The 17,414-nt window shown below is 49.3% G+C and overlaps 3 protein-coding genes across 5 annotated transcripts; 2 read left to right on the top strand and 1 right to left on the bottom strand.

The window, feature by feature from the left end:
• The first annotated feature begins 2,327 nt into the window (after positions 1–2,327).
• Positions 2,328–7,183, top strand: LOC306800224 (leucine-rich repeat-containing protein 14-like). Of its 2 annotated transcripts, none has more exons than XM_079302159.1 (4): positions 2,328–2,384; positions 3,283–3,719; positions 3,798–4,436; positions 5,584–7,183. In XM_079302159.1, exons 2-4 carry the CDS (start codon positions 3,343–3,345, stop codon positions 6,155–6,157), a joined length of 1,590 nt encoding a protein of 529 aa, XP_079158285.1. In that variant the 5' UTR covers positions 2,328–2,384; positions 3,283–3,342; the 3' UTR covers positions 6,158–7,183. The 2 variants fall into 2 exon arrangements, with proteins under 2 accessions (XP_079158285.1, XP_079158286.1); XM_079302160.1 differs by having other exon boundaries at positions 2,340–2,387; positions 5,584–6,380.
• Positions 7,184–8,652: 1,469 nt separating this feature from the next.
• LOC306800229 (UPF0598 protein C8orf82) lies at positions 8,653–12,420 on the top strand. 2 transcript variants are annotated; one of them, XR_013773776.1, is made up of 4 exons: positions 8,653–8,914; positions 9,688–9,736; positions 11,216–12,287; positions 12,329–12,420. XR_013773776.1 is itself a non-coding variant. In XM_079302174.1 (3 exons), exons 1-3 carry the CDS (start codon positions 8,798–8,800, stop codon positions 11,686–11,688), a joined length of 639 nt encoding a protein of 212 aa, XP_079158300.1. In that variant the 5' UTR covers positions 8,653–8,797; the 3' UTR covers positions 11,689–12,420. The 2 variants fall into 2 exon arrangements, 1 of the variants encoding a protein (XP_079158300.1); XM_079302174.1 differs by having other exon boundaries at positions 11,216–12,420.
• A 144-nt stretch (positions 12,421–12,564) lies between these two features.
• On the bottom strand, positions 12,565–17,218 carry LOC306800225 (leucine-rich repeat-containing protein 14-like). Its single transcript, XM_079302161.1, has 3 exons — positions 16,586–17,218; positions 14,863–15,486; positions 12,565–13,175 (listed from the first exon to the last, which is right to left on the bottom strand). The coding sequence occupies exons 1-3, from the start codon at positions 16,927–16,929 to the stop codon at positions 12,611–12,613; spliced, it is 1,533 nt and encodes a 510-aa protein (XP_079158287.1). The 5' UTR covers positions 16,930–17,218; the 3' UTR covers positions 12,565–12,610.
• Positions 17,219–17,414: the final 196 nt, after the last annotated feature.

Raw genomic sequence — 17,414 nt, 5'->3', positions numbered from 1 at the left:
CCTGGTGACCCCAAATCTCCACCAAGTCCCTCAAAACAGAGGGGTCCCCAAGGCCAGGAGGGGGGTCCCATGGGTGGGGGGGGTCCCCCAAAATTGAGAGGTCTCCATAGTGAGGGGGGTCCCCAAGATTGTGGGAGGGTCCCCAAGGTGGGGGGGTCCCATGGAGGAGGTCTCCAAATTGGGGTGGGGGGGGTTCCCAAACTGGGGGTGGTGGGGACAACCCAGCGCTACCTCCCAGCTCTACTCACTGCCAGGGGACCCCCACTTTTCCTCCACGTCTGCTTAATTAAGTTTTCATTAATTAATCATTAATTTCTGGCACCCATTCATTAATTTTTAAGTCATTTCCCCTCCTTTTTTTCCGGCAGGTTTTTTTTTTTTGTGTGTGGTTTTTTTTTTTTTTTTTTTAAAGCCTCGAGGTTTTTATTTATTATTATTAAAAAAAAAAATAAAAAAAAAAACGACTGGAAAAAAAAAATCTCAATTAAAGGGATGGACCCGCCCCTCCCTCCCCGGGATTTTCCCAGGATTCCCCCAATCCCGGGAATTCTTTCGGGAATTCCCCTCCCACCCCTCTCCCCAGAGGGGTGGGGTTGGATTTTGGGGTCCCCCCCAGGGGCCGCCGAATTCTGTATTGGGGGGGCTCCGGCCCCCCACCGCGTGTGAATAAAGCTCCGTATGGAAAGCGCTGCTCGTTCCTGGTGCCTTTGGAGCGGGAAAAGCCGGGAATTTGGGATTCTGGGTGTCCCCAAGATGTCGCTAAGGCCGTGCTCCTCCGGTCCCCCCCGGAAACTTTTTACCGTAGCACCTTACCGGGGAGGTGTCCCCCGCATTCCGGTCCCCCAGGCAGCTACTTTCGGTCGCCGCTGCAGCTGTCGCCTGTCGCGACAAAGAAGCCGCCAGCGTTTTTCTTACCTGGATCAGCAGGGAGAATGAGGGGGTTTTATAGGGGAATTTATAAGGAAAACACCCAAAACAGCCCCCGAATCCCAGGGATGCCCCGCGGCTCCCTAACCCCACCCCCTCCCCGAGTCCCCCTGAAACCCCCCAGAGACCCCAAAACCATCCCAGATATTTCCCCAGCAGCCCCAAAACCGTCCCAGAGCCTCAAAAAACCACCCCATGGACCGTCCCAGTCCAAGGACTCCCAAAAATGCTCCCCTAGTCCAGGGACACCCCAAAACCCCCCAGGATCCCACTAAATCAAACCAGCCCCATTCAGGGACACCCTGAACCACGCCAAAAACACCCCAAAAAAAACCAGGACCCCCCCAAACCACCTAAAAGACACCCCAGCACCCGCAAAACCATTCTCAAGGAAACCCCAAAAGCTTCAAGAGCCTCCTAAAATAATTCCTCTCATTCCAGGGAACCCCTAAACCACCTCAAAACACCCCCAGCACCCCAAAACCACCTCAAGGACTCTCAAAATCACCCCAAGGAAACCCAAAAAAAACCCAGACCCTCTTCCTAAAGCAAATCCCTCCATTCCAGGATCCCCTTAAACCACCCTAAAGACTCCTCCCAGCACCACAAAACCACTCTCAGGAACACCCCAAAACCCTCAGGATCTCCCTAAACCAAATTCCACCATTCCAGGCATCCCCTAAACCACCGCAAACCGCCCCCCCCCCCCCCCCCAGCACTCCAAAATCACCTCAAGGACCCCTCAATGAACCCAAGGACACCCCAAAAACCCCCAAGATTTCCTTAAAATAAACCTGCCCCCATTCTAAGGATTCCCTAAACCAACCAAAACACCCCAAAACCAGCCCAAGGACACTCCAAAAACCCCAGGACACCCTAAACCACCCTAAAGACTCCCACAAAACCAGCTTGGGGACCCCCAAACCAGCCCCTCCCCCCCAAATTCCAGGGATTCCCCTCAGGGATTTCCCCCCTCACTAATCCCCGCTGCTGCTCCTCAGGAGCACCTGGCTGGGTTTCCGCCGCCGTTCCCGCAGGAATTCCGCTTCCCAGCGCTTCAGCAGCACCTTCAGCTCCTGCAGCCGCTCCGTGGCCGCGGGAACCGGGATCGGGAATCGGGATTTGGGATCGGGAATCGAGGGAAGCTCGCGGGGGACCCCAGGGCTGCCTCAGAGCGAACCTCCCGCTCCGGCCGCGCCTTAGCCAATGGCAAGGCAGGATTCGCTGTGATTGACAGCAACACGAGCCAATAAGCAGCAAAATACCCCAAAGCTTCCGCCCACACACTCGCAACCAATGAAAAATGATGTTGAACTTTGATGGACAGTTATAAAAGCCAATAAAAATGCAGATATACGCCCCCTAGGGTGGATCCCACTCGCTGATTGGCCAACGCAGCTCGCAGACAAGGAGGTGGAGCTTCCGTACGGGCAGGGGCGAGTGGGGCCTGCGGGCAGGTAGTGAGTGGGGGGCGCCATGTTGGGGGGGGGCACCGGGGTTGGTTTCGGTGTTCGGGGGGTCCCTGGCGAGGTTCAGGAGATTGGGGGACCACATGAGATTTTAGGGGGTCTGGCGGCGCTCCTCGGGTGGGTTTAGGGGGTTGGGGAGGGGTCCCGGGATGGATTGGGAAGGCTGGGAAGGACCCCGTGGGTGGGACAGGCTGGATTGGGGGTCCAGAGGGTCCCTGAGGTGCTTTGGGGGGGATGGGGGCACCCCAGAGGAGGGGAGAGCTGATCTGGGGGGTCCTGAGGAAGGGAGTGTTGGGGTTTGAGAGTCTGGTTTGGGGAGATTCCTGAGATGGGTGTTGGGGTCTCTGAAGCAGTTTATGGAATCCCTGAAGTGTTTTGGGATCCCTGGTTCGGTTTGGGCGGGGGTCTGGGGGATCCCTGGGCTGGTTTAGGGGTTCCCTGAACTGGTTTTGAGTGGTGCCTGAACTGGTTTGGGGGTCCCTGGAGTGATTTGGGATCTCCGGACTGCTTTGGGGAGATCTGGGGGATCTCTGGGCTGGTTTAGAGGTTTTAAGTTTTGGAATGTCCCTGGAGAGATTTAGGGGATCCCTAGACTGGTCTGGGGGGTCTCTGGACTGTTTAGGAGATCCCTGGACTGGTTTGGGGGGTTTAGAGGGACCCTGGGCTGGTTTGGGGTGTCCTTGGACTGGTTTGGGGATCGTCCCTGCACTGGTTTAGGGAGGTCCCTGGACAGGCTTAGGGATCTCTGGAATGTTTTGAGGGTTTGCTGGGTGAGACTTTTGGGGATGCTCCAGAACCCCATTTTTACACAATCTCCACTCAGGCTTTCCCCCTGCCCCCAAACTCCCCCTTTGGCCTCCCTTCCCCTACCCCATTTCTCCCACAGGCTCCCTTTGCGGCCCTGCAGGAAGTCCCTGGATTTTGGGAACATTCCCAGAATTCCACCATGGCTCCCTCGCGCAGCCGCTCCTCCACCCGAATCCCACCGTGCATCCCCAAGCGCCAACTCCCGCCGGGATATTCGGATTCTCTCCTTTTCCTCTGTGCCCGCCGCATCGTCGCCCACCACCCTCTTCCCATCCTTCCTGCTCTTCCTGCCCACCTCTACCCCATCCTTTTCCAAGCGGCATTCCTGGATGGAAGACCCCTGGTCCTGCGGGATTTGGTGGCCGCTTGGCCTTTCCCAGTGCTCAACTTCCAGCGGCTCGTGGGGCGCCGGGAGCTGCTCCGGGATCATCCCTGCAAGCTCTGTGTCCAGGCTGTCATCCTGGCCGTGGTGGCGCAGCTCCGGTGGGAACTGGAAGAGCCTGGCCGTGATTCTAGGTGGGTTTTGGCAATTCTGTCATGACCACAACCTCCATTCCTCCAGACGTTTTAATGGTTTCTGCATATTTTTTCCAGCGGGTGCCGCCTGCGTGTGCTGGATGTGACCGGAGTTCCGGATGATCCGGCTGGCCGTGCTCCGGATGGGATGAGCGTCTGGTCTGGCACCATGGCTTTGGCCAAGGCTTGTGTGGAGGTGTCCAAGCACCAGCGGGAATTCCAGCGGCGCGGATCCAAGCGGCACAAAGGCCATTCTGGAGCTGCTACAGCCGCAGCCGCTCCGCAGCCTCCGGGTGTGGACGTCCACGCCGACCTGTTCGTCAACGGAACATCCTACGGGATTCTGCGGGATGCGCTCCAGACCGGAGCCACCAGCCCACTGCGCCTCAAGTGCCGCGAATTCCAAGCAGAAAAGCTCTCCCTGGCTGGCATCGTGAGCCTGCTGGAATCTCTGGATCCTTCCTGTGTGCGGAGGGTGGATCTGCGCTTCCGGAATTTGGGATTGACTGGGCTCTCGGTGATCCTGCCTCACCTCTCGCGCTTCCCGGAGCTGCGCAGCCTCAAGCTCCAGTACAGCAACGTGGACGTGCGGCGCCCGACGCCGGAATCGGCCATCGGAATCCGCTGCCTGGCTGGGCAGCTGGGAATGCTGCCCAGCCTCAGGGAGCTCAACCTGGGATCCTCCCGGCTCTCTGGGAATCTACGACAGATCCTCTGGTGAGTTCCCCACCAAGCGGGGCCTTCCCGCACTCTGGGGGTATTCCCAGGGATTGGGCTCAGGGATCTTGGGGGTCTTTTCCAATCTGAGTGATCCCATGCTTCCAAGATTTAATTGTCCCAGTGTTCTCACAATTCCGTTATTCCAATAGTTCGTGACTCCATTGTCCCAAAAATCCAGGATCCCAGAATTCCTTGATTCTAGGGATCTTCTGGATCTTGTAGGTATTTTCCAACTTTAGTGATCCCATGATTCCAGAATTTCATTACCCAATATTCCCATGATCTCATGATTTTGTCATCCCAATAGTTCATGACTCAACAATTCCATTATTCCATAAATTCATCATCCCAAAATTCCAGAATTCCCAAAGTTTGGGTTCAATGATCCGTGATATCTTTTCCAGCCTTAGATCCCAGGTTCCCATGATCCCATTAACCCAATAGTCTAGGACTCCATGATCCCATAATCCCATAATATCCCGTGCTTAATTTTAGGATTCCCAAAGGTTGAACTTGATAGTCCTGAAGCTTTTTCCAACTTTAATGGCTCCATGAGCCTGTAACTCCATGATCCCATAGTTCCATAATTCTCAAACCTTGAAATAGATGTTCTTGGAGATCATTTCCAACCTTTGTGTTTCCATTATTCTGTGATTCCATTACCCCATAATTCCAAAATCCCAGTATTCTCTGGGGTCAGACTTGATCTTCTTGGAGACCTTTCCCAACCGCAGCTATTCCATAACTCCATAATCCCATCATTCTAAAATACCAGGATTGTCAGGGGTGGAACTCGAAGAGTCTTGGAGCTCTTTGCCAACTTTAGTCATTCCATCATTCCATGACTCCGTCATAATTTCAAGATTCCCAAAGCTTCAACTTCATGGTCTCAGAGATTTTGCCCAATCTCAGTGATTCCATTATTCTGTGATTCCATGACCCCATCATTCCAAAGTCCCAGGATTTTCAGGGGTCGAAGTCGATGTTCTTGTAGCTCCTTTCCAACCTCACCCATCCCACAATACCACAATTCCACAGATGCAATCCCAGCTCTCATTCCCCACATTTCCCCCAGGAATCCCAACATTCCCACCTCCCACCAGTCCTCCCTTGGTCCTCACCTCTCCCTTTTCCCTCCCGCCAGCGACCTGCAGGCTCCGTTGGAAAGCTTGGAATTGGCCTTCTGCTCCCTCGTTCCCGCCGACCTCGCCTTCCTCTCCCAAAGCTTCCACGCTCCGGCCCTCAAAAGGTTGGATCTGAGTGGCCATGACTTCTCCCAAGGCCTCCTGGAGCCGCTCCGGCTGCTCCTGGAGGAAACCTCGGCCTCGCTGCTGCACCTGGATCTCATGGAATGCCGCATGGCCGATTCCCACCTGGAGGCTCTGCTCCCAACACTCCGGCGCTGCTCCCGCCTGCGCTTCCTTGGACTGTATGGCAATTCCCTGTCCACAGCCGCGCTCAAAGATCTGCTCCAGAAAACCTTGGAGCTTCCAGATCTCCACCTGGTCGTGTATCCCTTCCCAGTGGATTGCTACAAGCCAGAGCCTCCACGCCGAGTACCGGGATCCCGACGGATTTACGAGGAACCCATGGATGGGGAACGTTTGGCAGCTGCCACCGCAGAGATTTCCCAGCTGCTGGCAAATTCTGGGAGAACCGACCTCGTCTGGACTTACAATCCCTACGGCCACGGAGCCCTGGACTATTTCTCTTTGTGATTTGGGAACAGCTCGGAGGCGGGAAAGACTTGGAGCCTCCATTGTGGAAAAGCGCTGCCGCCTCCTTCCTAAAATCAGTGTGTTTTCCACCTCATCCAGGTGCTTTTCCACCTCATTCCAGTGGTTTTTTTCCTTTCATTTTGGTGCTTTTCTGACTGGTTTTTTTTTTAGTTTTCTGCCTCATAACAATGTTTTTCTGCCCCATCCCGAGATTTTTCCCTGGTTTTTTTCTGCCCCTCATCCCGATAGTTTTCCCCTCATCCCGATACTTCCCCCCTCATCCCAGTGTTTTTCTGCCTCAGACCAGTATTTTTCCTCCCATTTCATTATTTTTCCCAGTGGTTTTGCAGCCCATCCTGGTATTTTTCTGCTTCATCCTGGTATTTTTCCATCCCATTTCATGACTTTTGCAGTTCATCTCCGTGTTTTTTTGGTTAGGATTGGCTTTGCACAGCCAAATTTCAGGAGGCTCCAGGACTGGATTCCATGGGAAGCTGCTGGAAGCTTCTCTCATGTCCAGCCAATCCTGTCAGGAACAATGGCAATGCCTCCAGAATAAGAATTGAGATGGAAGAAATCAGTCGTATCCCAGCTGGAATTCTGGAGCAGCAGTCTGGGAAAGGAATGACTCCAGAGATGATTCCAAGGTGCTGGAGTGGAAATTCCCAAAATTCTGTGGTGCATCCAAAGGAAAGCTCATCCTGGAGCTGCATCTTGGGAGGGACCTGTGGATCCATGGAAAAAGGAACAGATTCCTGGCAGGAATCCCATGGAGGAAAAAACCTTTGGAGCAGGATATTCCTGACATATTTACCCCTTGGAAAAGTCCATGAGGAATTGTCTTCCATGGCAATGACACGTTGCAGAAATCCATGGAAAACTCCCCTGAGATGGCCCTGGCTCCCAGTGCTGCTGGAGGGATTTAGGGAAAGCTGGGAAAGAGTGAAGTGGGGGAGGGGAAAGTTGGATTTGGGGTCTTGTTATCCTGCTCTGATTCCATTGGAAATAAACTCATCCTTTCCCAGATCCCGAGTCTCTTGTGCCCAGATGGGATTTGCTGAGGGATCTTTCCTGATCCTTATCCCCATCCATGAACCCTCCATGTTTTCCCTCCTAATCCTGGTGGGTTTCCATCTCATTCTGGGTTTTTTTCATTTTTTACTGCTGTTTTTCCTCCTCATTTTCACGGGCAATGCCTCATCCCAGTGTTCTTCCCCTCCATCCCTGTGTTTTTCCACCTCATTTCTGTAACTCCCTTTGGTATTTTCCCTTCATCCCATTATTTTTCCCCTCATTTTGGTGGTTTTTCTCATTTTAGTTATTTTAATTTGCCTTATCCCAGTATTTTCCCCCTCGTCCTGGTGGTTTTCCAGCTCATTTTGGTATTTTGAGCCTTATTCCATTGTTTTCTACTTAATTTTGGTGGTTTTGCCTTATCCCATTATTTTTTTCCCTCGTTCTGGTGTTTCCCCCCCTCATTTTGGTTGTTTTCCATCTCATTTTGGGGTGCTTTTTTGTCTTAACCCAGTATTTTCCCCCTAATCCTACTGGTTTTCCATCTCATTTAGGTATTTTTCCCCTCATCCCAGTGTTTTTCCACTTCATTTTAGTCTTTTGGGCCTTATCCCATCAAATTTCTACATAATTTTGGTTTTTTTCCTCTTATCCCTGTGGTTTTCCCTTCATGCCAGTGTTTTGCCACCTCATTTTCTTATATTTTGCCTCATTCTAGTGTTTTTTCTGCCAAGTCCTGGTGCTTTTGTGCCTCATTTTGCTGGGGTTTTACCTCATTTCACTGGTTTTTCCCCTCATCCTGGTGCTTTTCCACCTCATTTTGTTGTTTTACCACCTCATTCCAGTGGTTCTCCACCTAATTTTGGTATTTTGGGCCTTATTCCGTTGGGGCTTTGCCTCATTTTTGGTGTTTTTCACCACATTTCTCTCTTTTCATCCTCATTTTGGTGTTTTCCATCCTCATTTTGGTAATTTTACAATCATTGTGGTGTTCCCCTCCTGTCTTGGCGTTTTCTCCTTCATCCCGATTTTTTGCTGGTTTCCTGCTCATTTAACATTTTTTTTTCCCCCTCATCCTGGTATTTTTCCCTCATCCCGATATTTTCCCACCCCATCCCAGGTGTTCTTTTACCTCATCCCCGTGATTTTTGCCTCATCCCGATATTCTTCCGCCTCATTTTTCAACTTTTTCCCTCATCCCGCTGCTTCTCCCGGTGCCTGTGAGGCCCTGAGGGGAAAATCCCGGGAAACTAAGGGTGAGGGGATCTTTGTGGGTACACAGCGCCACGAGCCGCCCATAGGAGATTTTTAAGGGGCCACTGAGGCTCTGTAGGGGTCCGAGACCCTATAGGGAAGCTCTGGGGGGTCTATATGGCGGTCTGGGAGGTTCTATAGGGTCTGGAGATCTATAGGTGCCCGTATAGCGGCGGGACGTTCTCCCGGCCCCTCTTCTTCAACTTCTGTTTCCTCTCCGGAACCTTTTCCCCGCCGCACCACCCGAGGTGCGCACACATTCCGCTCCCCCATTGGCCACATCCGGGTGGCGCCGGTGGCGCTGCTGTCGCTGTCGCCTGTCGCGACAGGGAGGTGGCCCGGCCGTGTCGGGGGTCGCCGGTGGCTGTCGCGATGAGGGTGGCGACGCTGCTGCGGCTCTGCGCGCGCCCGGGGCCCCAGTACCTGCAGGGACAGCGGCCGGGGCCTAGAACCCGCGAGTATTTTTATTACGTGGATCACCATGGACAGGTCAGGGAGGATCTATAGGGCACTGACAGGGGATCTAAAGGGAATCTATAGAGCATTTACAGGGGATTTATAGGGCATTTACAGGGGATTTATAGGGCGTTTACAGGGGATTTATAGGGCATTTACAGGGGATTTATAGGGCGTTTACAGGGGATTTATTTGGGATCAAAAGGGGAACTACAGAGGATCAACAGGGGATTGGTGGGGGATCTACAGGGGATCAATCCGCGATTTATTTGGGATCTGGGCATATATAGGGGATTTATTTGGGATCAATAAGGAATCAGTAGGGGATTTATAGGGCATAGATAGGGGTTGTGGGTCCTGGGAATGAATCCTGAGGATATCCTGCCTGGATTCTGGGCAGATCCCAATGAGATCTCAAAACAAATAAAATAAAAAATCCCAAGGAGAATCTGGGTGGATCTTGGATGGATCTCTGATCAATCCCAGTAGGATCGTGGCCAGATCCCAGATTAAACCTGGATTAAACCCAGATTAAATCCAGACAGATCCCAAATATATCCTGGATGGATCCTGCACAGATCCCAGTCCAATTCCAGACAAATCCCACTCAGATTCCAGAGTGATCCCAAAAAACCTTTCCACGGACTCAGAGCAGATCCCAGAAAAATCCCAAAAAAAGCAAATCCTCCTGAAAAGATGGGAGAGGGATTCAGGATGGATCCCAAAATGATCCCAGAGAAAAATCCCAGGATTTGTCTGGGAAAACTCAAAGGTTTCGAGGCTTTTTCCTGCTTTTTTTTCTGCAGCTTTTCCTGGATGACACCAAAGTCAAGAATTTCATCACCTGCTTCAAAGGTATGTCCCTAATTAGCATCCTGTTGTTAATTAGGACCTGTTTATTAATTAGGATTGGATTATTAATTGGGATTTGAGCCTTAATTAGTGTTTAATTTTAATTTGGGGCTTGGAAAGGGACAGGAAAGGTGAGAGCCACTCATTTGCAAATTAATACCTCATTAATACCTCATTCACTGATCAATAATTATTCCCTCATTTCTTAAATTCCCTAATTATTAAATTCCTTAATTAATGAAGAAATTCCCTCATTAATTAAGAAATCTGTTTTTAATTTTAAAAATTAATTTTAGGAAGCATTTCTCCTTCCCAATTCCTTTTTTCCCTGATCCCTTTCCCAAATCTCTAAAATTCCTAGAAAATCTCTTTGTTGCTTATGATTCCCTCATTAATGAATCATTCCCTAATTAATGAATCATTCCTTCATTAATTAAATTCCCTAATTATAAAATTCCTTAATTACTTAAAAAATTTGTTAAATAATGAAAGCATTCTTTAATGAATGAAGAAACCCCTTAATTAACTAAGAAATTCCCTCAATTAATTAGGAAATCTATTTTTAATTAGAAAAATTAATTTTAGGAAGCATTTCTTCATCCCAGTTCCTTTTTTCCTTTATACTTTTCCCAAATTCCTAAAATTCCTGGAAAACCACTGATTTGCATATTAATCTCATTGATGAATCATTCCCTAATTAATTAAAAATTCCCTCATTCATTAAATTCCTTAATTATCAAATTCCCTAATTAATTAAGGAATTCTTTAAATAATGAAAATAATTCCTTATTTAATGAAGAAATTCCTTAATTAATTACAAAATTCTCTCATTAAGAAATCTATTTAAAATTAGAAAGATTAATTTTAGGAAGCATTTCCTCTTCCCATTTCCTCTTTCCCTTCATCCTTTTCTAAAATCCCCAAAATTCCTGGAAAACTCCTAATTTGCATTAAATGACTCGTTAACGTATCATTCCCTAATAATTAATTATTCCTTCATTAATTAAGGAATTAATTAATGTTAATTAAGGAATTAATTAATTAATTAAGTCCTTAATTATTAAATTATTTATTTTTAATTATTTTTATTTTTATTTTCAATTATTTTAATTATTAAATTCTTAATTATTAAATAATGAAAAAGTTCCTTCATTAATGAAAAAGTTCCTTCATTAATGAAGAAATTCCATCCTTAATTGATAAGAGTCCCTCATTAATTAAGAAACCCATTTTATTAAGGAAAATTAATTTTAAGATGCATTTCCTCTTCCTAGTTCCTCTTTTTCCTCATCCCTTCCCCAAAATCCTTAAAATTCCTGGGACAAAAAAAAAATCTTTAAAAACTCCACAACAACTCCAAAAACCACCAAGGAAAAATCTGGGGGGAAGAAAAAAAACCCAAAAAAAAAATACAGGAAAAGCCCATCCCAGAATTCCATGAATTCCAAGGTCATTGATCTAGGAATTTCTCCATCCCAACAGATGTTGGATTCCTCTCTTTCTTCTTCAAGCACCTGGAGCGGAACCGGAGCGGGCGCTACCAGGAGGAATTCCCGTTCCTTTCCCATTGCGGCCGGGAACGGAATTTCCTGCGCTGCGCTGACCTTCCTGTGGTTTTCACCCAAATCCTGCCTGGATCTGATGGGAATTCCCTCCTTTCCTATTGTGGAGGTGGCTCCAAGCTGACGGTGCCGTTCCAGCCGGGAATGCTGGCGGTATTCCCAGAAAATGGGCGGCTTTATCACCCGGCTCCGGAAAGAGCCGGAGGAGTTGGGTTGGTGCGTTCGGCACTGGCATCCGAGTGGAGCTCAGAATTCCAGTTTGAGGAAGGGCTGGAAAAGCCCCCAACGCATTTTTTGTGGGAAGGGAGGAGGTATCAGCTCTCCGGGGAATTGCTGGGAATTCTGCGGGCAGAAAAATCAGGATTGGAGGTTGAGTCTTCTGTCAGTTCTTGAAATGGAATTTTGTCTTATCCAAAATTGGAATTCCCAATTATTCCCCCAGGAAACGAGAGATTCCCAATGTATTCTCAAAGAATTGGAGCACCCCAAAATTCCAGGCAGCCAAACCCTGTGGTTTTCTGGTAAAAATCCCAAACAAAAAAAGACTGGAAGTTGCTCTGTCAATTCCTTGTTGCAAGGATTTGGGATCAAGGATTTGCGATGAAGGATTTGGGGATTTGGAATGAAGGATTTGGGGAACTGGGATGAAGGATTTAAGAATTTGGGATCAGGGATTTGGGGATTTGGAAATTTGGGATCAAGTATTTGGGGATTTGGAGTCAAGGATTTGGGGATTTGGGATTAAGTATTTGGAGATGTGGGAATTTGGGATCAAGGATTTGGGAATTTGGGAGGGATTTGCATGGAATTTTGGCGGTGGTGTCTTATTAATTAATAATAATTAATAATGAACTAACAATAATTAATATCCCATGGGAATTAAGGGAATTCTGGGGGGTTTTCCCCCTGGATGTGGCAGTAAAACTTCTGGGAAAAGACCGGGACATGAAGGAAAAACATTGGGATCAGGATGGGAAACAGACCAAAATAGGGTGGAAAAATTCCGGGATGAGGGGAAAAATATAAAAATAAGGTGAAAAAACATTGGGATGAGGCAGGAAAACACCAAAATGAGGAAGAAAAATATTAGGATCAGGGGGAAAATATCAGGATGGGGTAGAAAAACCCTGAAACAAGACAAAAAACAGCAGGATGAGATAGAAAAATAACAAAACCAGGCAGAAAACCACTGAAATAAATAGAAAATTCCACTGGAATGAGGTGGAAAAGCATTGGGATGAGGATGAAAACTCCCGGATTTTGGGAAGGAGGTGGTGATGCTTTTCTACGATGGAGGCTCCGAGCTTTTCCCAAATCACAAGGAGAAGTAGTCCAGGTCTCTGTGGCCATAGGGGTTATAAGTCCAGATGAGGTTGGTTCTCCTGGAATTCTCCAAGATTTGGTTGAATTCCGCCTTGGCCACAGCCAGAAGTTCCTCATCCACGACCTCTTCAAAATTCCAACCGGATTCTGCCGGTGGCTCCGGTTTGTAACAATCCATTGGGTAAGGATACACAACCAGCTGGAGATCTCGCAGTTCCAAGGTTTTCTGGAGCAGATCCTTGAGCATGGCCATGGACAGGCGATTGCCGTGGAGTCCCAGGAAGCGCAGGCGGGAGCAGCGCCGGAGTGTTGGGAGTAGTGCATCCAGGTGGGAATCGGCCATGCGGCATTCCATGAGATCCAGGTGCAGCAATGAGGATGAGGTTTCCTCCAGGAGCAGCCGGAGCGGCTCCAGGAGGCCTTGGGAGAAGTCGTGGCCACTCAGATCCAACCTTTTGAGGGCTGGAGCGTGGAAGCTTTGGGAGAGGAAGGCGAGGTCGGCGGGAACGAGGGAGCAAAAGGCCAATTCCAGGCTTTCTAACGGAGCCCTGAGGTCACTGGCAGGAGGGAAAAGGTAGAGGTGAGGCCCAAGGGAAGATTGGTGGGAGCTGGGAATGTTGAGATTCCTGGGGGAAAGGCAGGGAATGAGAGCTGGGATTGCATCTGTAGAATTGGAGGATTGTCGAATGGGTAAGGTTGGGAAAGAGCTCCAAGACAATCGAGTGTGACCCCTGAAAATTCTGAGATTTTTGAATTACGGGATCATGGAGTTATGAAATGACGCACGTTGGGAAAGGTCTCCAAGAACATCAAGTTTGACCTCTGAAAATGCTGGGAATTTGGAATGATGAGATCATGGAGTTATGGAATGGCTGAAGTTGAGAAAGTTTGACACCATCAAGTTCAAGATTTGAGAATCATAGAATTATGGGGTCAAGGAATCATGGAATTGTGGAATCAAGTTGTGGAATTACGGAATGGCTGAAGTTTGGAAAGAGCTCCACAAACAACATTTGACCCTTGAAAATCCCCGGATTCTGGAATGATGGGGTAATAGAATCACAGAATAATGGAATCATTGAAGTTGGATAAAGTCTCTGTGACCATGAAATTCATGCTTTAAGAATCATGGAATTAATGGGATCACAGAACCATGGAATGACTGAAGTTGGGAAACATCTCCAAGGCTCATCGAGTTCAACTCCTGTGAATCTTTGGATTTTGGAATTATGGGGTCTTGGAGTTATGGAATGGCTGAAGTTGGGAAAAGTCTCCAAGAACATAAAGTTAAAGGTTTGAGTCCCATGGAATTATGGGATCAGGGCGTCATGAAATTGTGGAATCAAATCGTGCAATTATGAAATGGCTGAAGTTGGGAAACAACTTCCAAGAACATCAAGTTTGCTACCTGAAAATCCTGGGATTTTGAAATTATGGGGTCAGGGAGTTATGGAATGGCTGAGTTTGGGAAAGGTCTCTGATACCATCAAGTTCAAGGTTTGAAAATCATGGAATTATGGGAACATGGAGCTCAGGAATTGTGGAATTGTGGAGTTACAGTGTCTTGGGATCAGAGAGTTATCTAATTATGGGATCATGGGATATTAAGATCAGGGAGTCATGGAATTATGGGATCATGGAGTTATGGCATCATGGAGCCATTGAAGTTGGAAAAGGCCTCAAGATCATGAAGGCCAAATTCTAGGAATTCTGGCATCATGAAATTACGGGATCATGGAATTAGAAAATCACACAGTTATGGATCATGGAATCATGAAGTCATGGTCTATTGGGATAATGGGATCATGGGAACCTGGGATCATTAAGGTTGGAAAAGACCTCCAAGAATGTCAGGTTCAGCCTTTGGGAATTCTGGAATCATGGAATTACAGGATCATGGAATTATGGGAAGACAGAATAATTGAGTCATGAGCTATTAGGAAACCAGAATCACAGGATATTGGGAACATTGGGATAATGAATTCTTGGAATCAATGGACCATTCAGGCTGGAAAAGACCATCAAGACCCAGTGAGCCCCAACTCAGGAAATCCGGGAATCTTGGAATTTTGGGATCATGAATTGGGAAAATAGAACAATGGCATCATGGAAATATTGACATAAGGAAATCCTGGAATCATGGGATCACTAAGATTGGCAAAGACCCCCAAGATCCCCAAGCCCAACCCTTGGGAATAACCCTGGAAGGAATAACAGGAAGGCCCCGCTCGGTGGGGAACTCACCAGAGGATCTGTCGTAGATTTCCTGAAAGCCGTGAGGATCCCAGGTTGAGCTCCCTGAGGCTGGGCAGCATTCCCAGCTGCCCAGCCAGGCAGCGGATTCCGACGGCTGTTTCCGGAGTCAGGCGCCGCACGTCCACGTTGCTGTACTGGAGCTTGAGGCTGCACAGCTCTGGGAAGCGCGAGAGGTGCGGCAGGATCACTGAAAGCCCATTCAATCCCAAATTATTGAAGCGCAGATCCACCCTCCGCAGACAGGAAGGATCCAGAGATTCCAACAAAGTCACGATCCCGGATGCCGAGAGTTCTTCCGCTTGGAATTCGCGGCACTTGAGGCGCAGTGGGCCAGTGGCTCTGGTCTGGAGCGCGTCGCGCAGGATCCCATAGGATGTTCCGTTGACAAACAGGTCAGCATGGATGGCAATGCCAGGGGGCCGCGGAGTGGCTGTGTCATCTCCAGAGAGGCCTTTGTGCCGCTTGGATCCGCGCCGCTGGAATTCCCGCTGGTGCTTGGACACCTCTATGCAAGCCTTGGCCAATGCCACAGTGCCAGACCAGACGCTCATCCTGTCCGGAACGTGGCCGGATGTGGAATCTGGGAGTCCAGTCATGTCCAGTACACGCAGGCTGGAAACATGGGAATAATTCACAGCAACACTGCCTTGGAACAGACATTCAAGATCATCTAGTCTAACCTATGCCCTAACACCTCAACTAGACCATGGCACCAAGTGCCACATCCAGTCTTCTCTAAACACATTTGGGATGGTGACTCCACCACCACCCTGGGCAGACCATTCCAGTCCTTGATCACTCTTTCCACTAAAAATTTCTTCCTAAATTCAAACCTAATTTTCCTTTAGCACAGCTTGAGGCTGTGACCTTTGGTTAAGTCAGTTGCTGCCTGGAGAAAGAGACCAACCTCAACTGAGCACAGCCACCGTTCAGGGAGCTGTAGAGAGTGAGAAGGTCACCCCTGAGTCTCCTTTTCTCCGGGCTCAACAAGCCCAGCTCCCTCAGCCGTTCCTCACAGGGTTTGTGTTCCAGCCCCTCACCAGCCTCGTTGCCTCCTCTGGACGCGCTCGAGCGTCTCAACGTCCTTCCCAAACTGAGGGGCCACAACTGGACACAGCACTCAAGGTGTGGCCTCACCAGTGCTGAGTCCAGGGCAAGAATGACCTCCCTGCTCCTGCTGGCCACACCATTCCTGATCCAGGCCAGGGGCCATTGGCCTTCCTGGCCCCCAGGGCACTCTGCTGGCTCATGTCCAGCTGCTGTCCATCAGTGTCCCCAGGTCCCTTTCTGCCTGTGACGGTGCAGGGGGATATTGTCATAAAAATACAGGAGCCAGAATCTGGACTTATTAAACTTCATCCTAGTGGATTCTGCCCATCCATCTAACCGTTCCAGGTCTCTGCAGAGCCCTTCTTACTTCCACCGGATCGACACGCACTCCCAGCTTAGTGTCATCTGCAAATTTACTAATGAAAGACTCAATACTCTCATCCATGTCATCAATAAAAATATTGAACATTACTGGCCCAAGCACAGACCTTTGGGGAACACCACTGGTGACTGATCCACAGCTGGATGCAGCACTGTCTGGGCCTGGACATCCAGCTAGTTCTTAACCCAGCAATAATAAACCATCAGTAAAACCCGCAAGAATGGATGGAGGAATTGGAGGGATGGAGGTTATGGTCATGCTGGAATTCCCAAAACCCACCTGGAATGGCAGCTGGGCTCTTCCAGCTCCCGCCGAACCTGCGCCACCACGGCCAGGATGACAGCCTGGACACAGAGCTTGCAGGGATGATCCCGGAGCAGCTCCCGGTGCCCCACGAGCCGCTGGAAGTTGAGCACTGGGAAAGGCCAAGTGGCCACCAAATCCCGCAGGACCAGGGGTCTTCCATCCAGGAATGCCGCTTGGAAAAGGACGGGATAGAGATCGGCAGGAAGGGCGGGAAGAGGGCGGTGAGCGACGACGCGGCGGGCGCAGAGGAAAAGAAGGGAATCCATGGATTCTGGGGGGTTGTGGGAATTAGGTGAAATTGGGGGAAGCCCCAGCATGAGGAGGAACTGGGGGAGAATTCCAGGGAAATTCCGAATCCAAGGATATCCCGAAGAACAGGGAAGGTGTGGGAGAAGGTGAGGGGGGTTTTCTGAGGGTATCCCCAGCGCAGCTCCCTAAAGGATGACCCGGAGTACCCACATCCCACCCGGGCCATCCCAAAATCCCTCAAGGATTTCAAACCTCTCCGCAAATTTCGAAATTCTCACCGGAATACCCAAATCATCCCAAAGTCCCCTCAGGGATCCCCTAAACCGGTGTCGGCCCCCCCCCCCAACATGGCGCCCCCCACTCATCGCCCGCCCGCAGCCCCAACTCGCCCCCCAGCCCGTACGGAAGCTTCACTTCCGTGTCTGCGCGTTGCACCAACCAATCAGCGAGCGAGAACCACCTTGGAGGCGGGATCCTCACTTGTAATTGGCTAATACAGCTGTCTGTCATTTTTAATAGAACTCATTAGTTTAAGGCAACGTGGGGGAGTTGA

Source organism: Erithacus rubecula (assembly GCF_903797595.1).
Source record: "Erithacus rubecula genome assembly, chromosome: 3".
NCBI lineage: Eukaryota > Metazoa > Chordata > Aves > Passeriformes > Muscicapidae > Erithacus > Erithacus rubecula.
The sequence above is the reverse complement of the archived record's forward strand: the minus strand, read 5'-3'. Positions and strand labels throughout refer to the sequence as shown.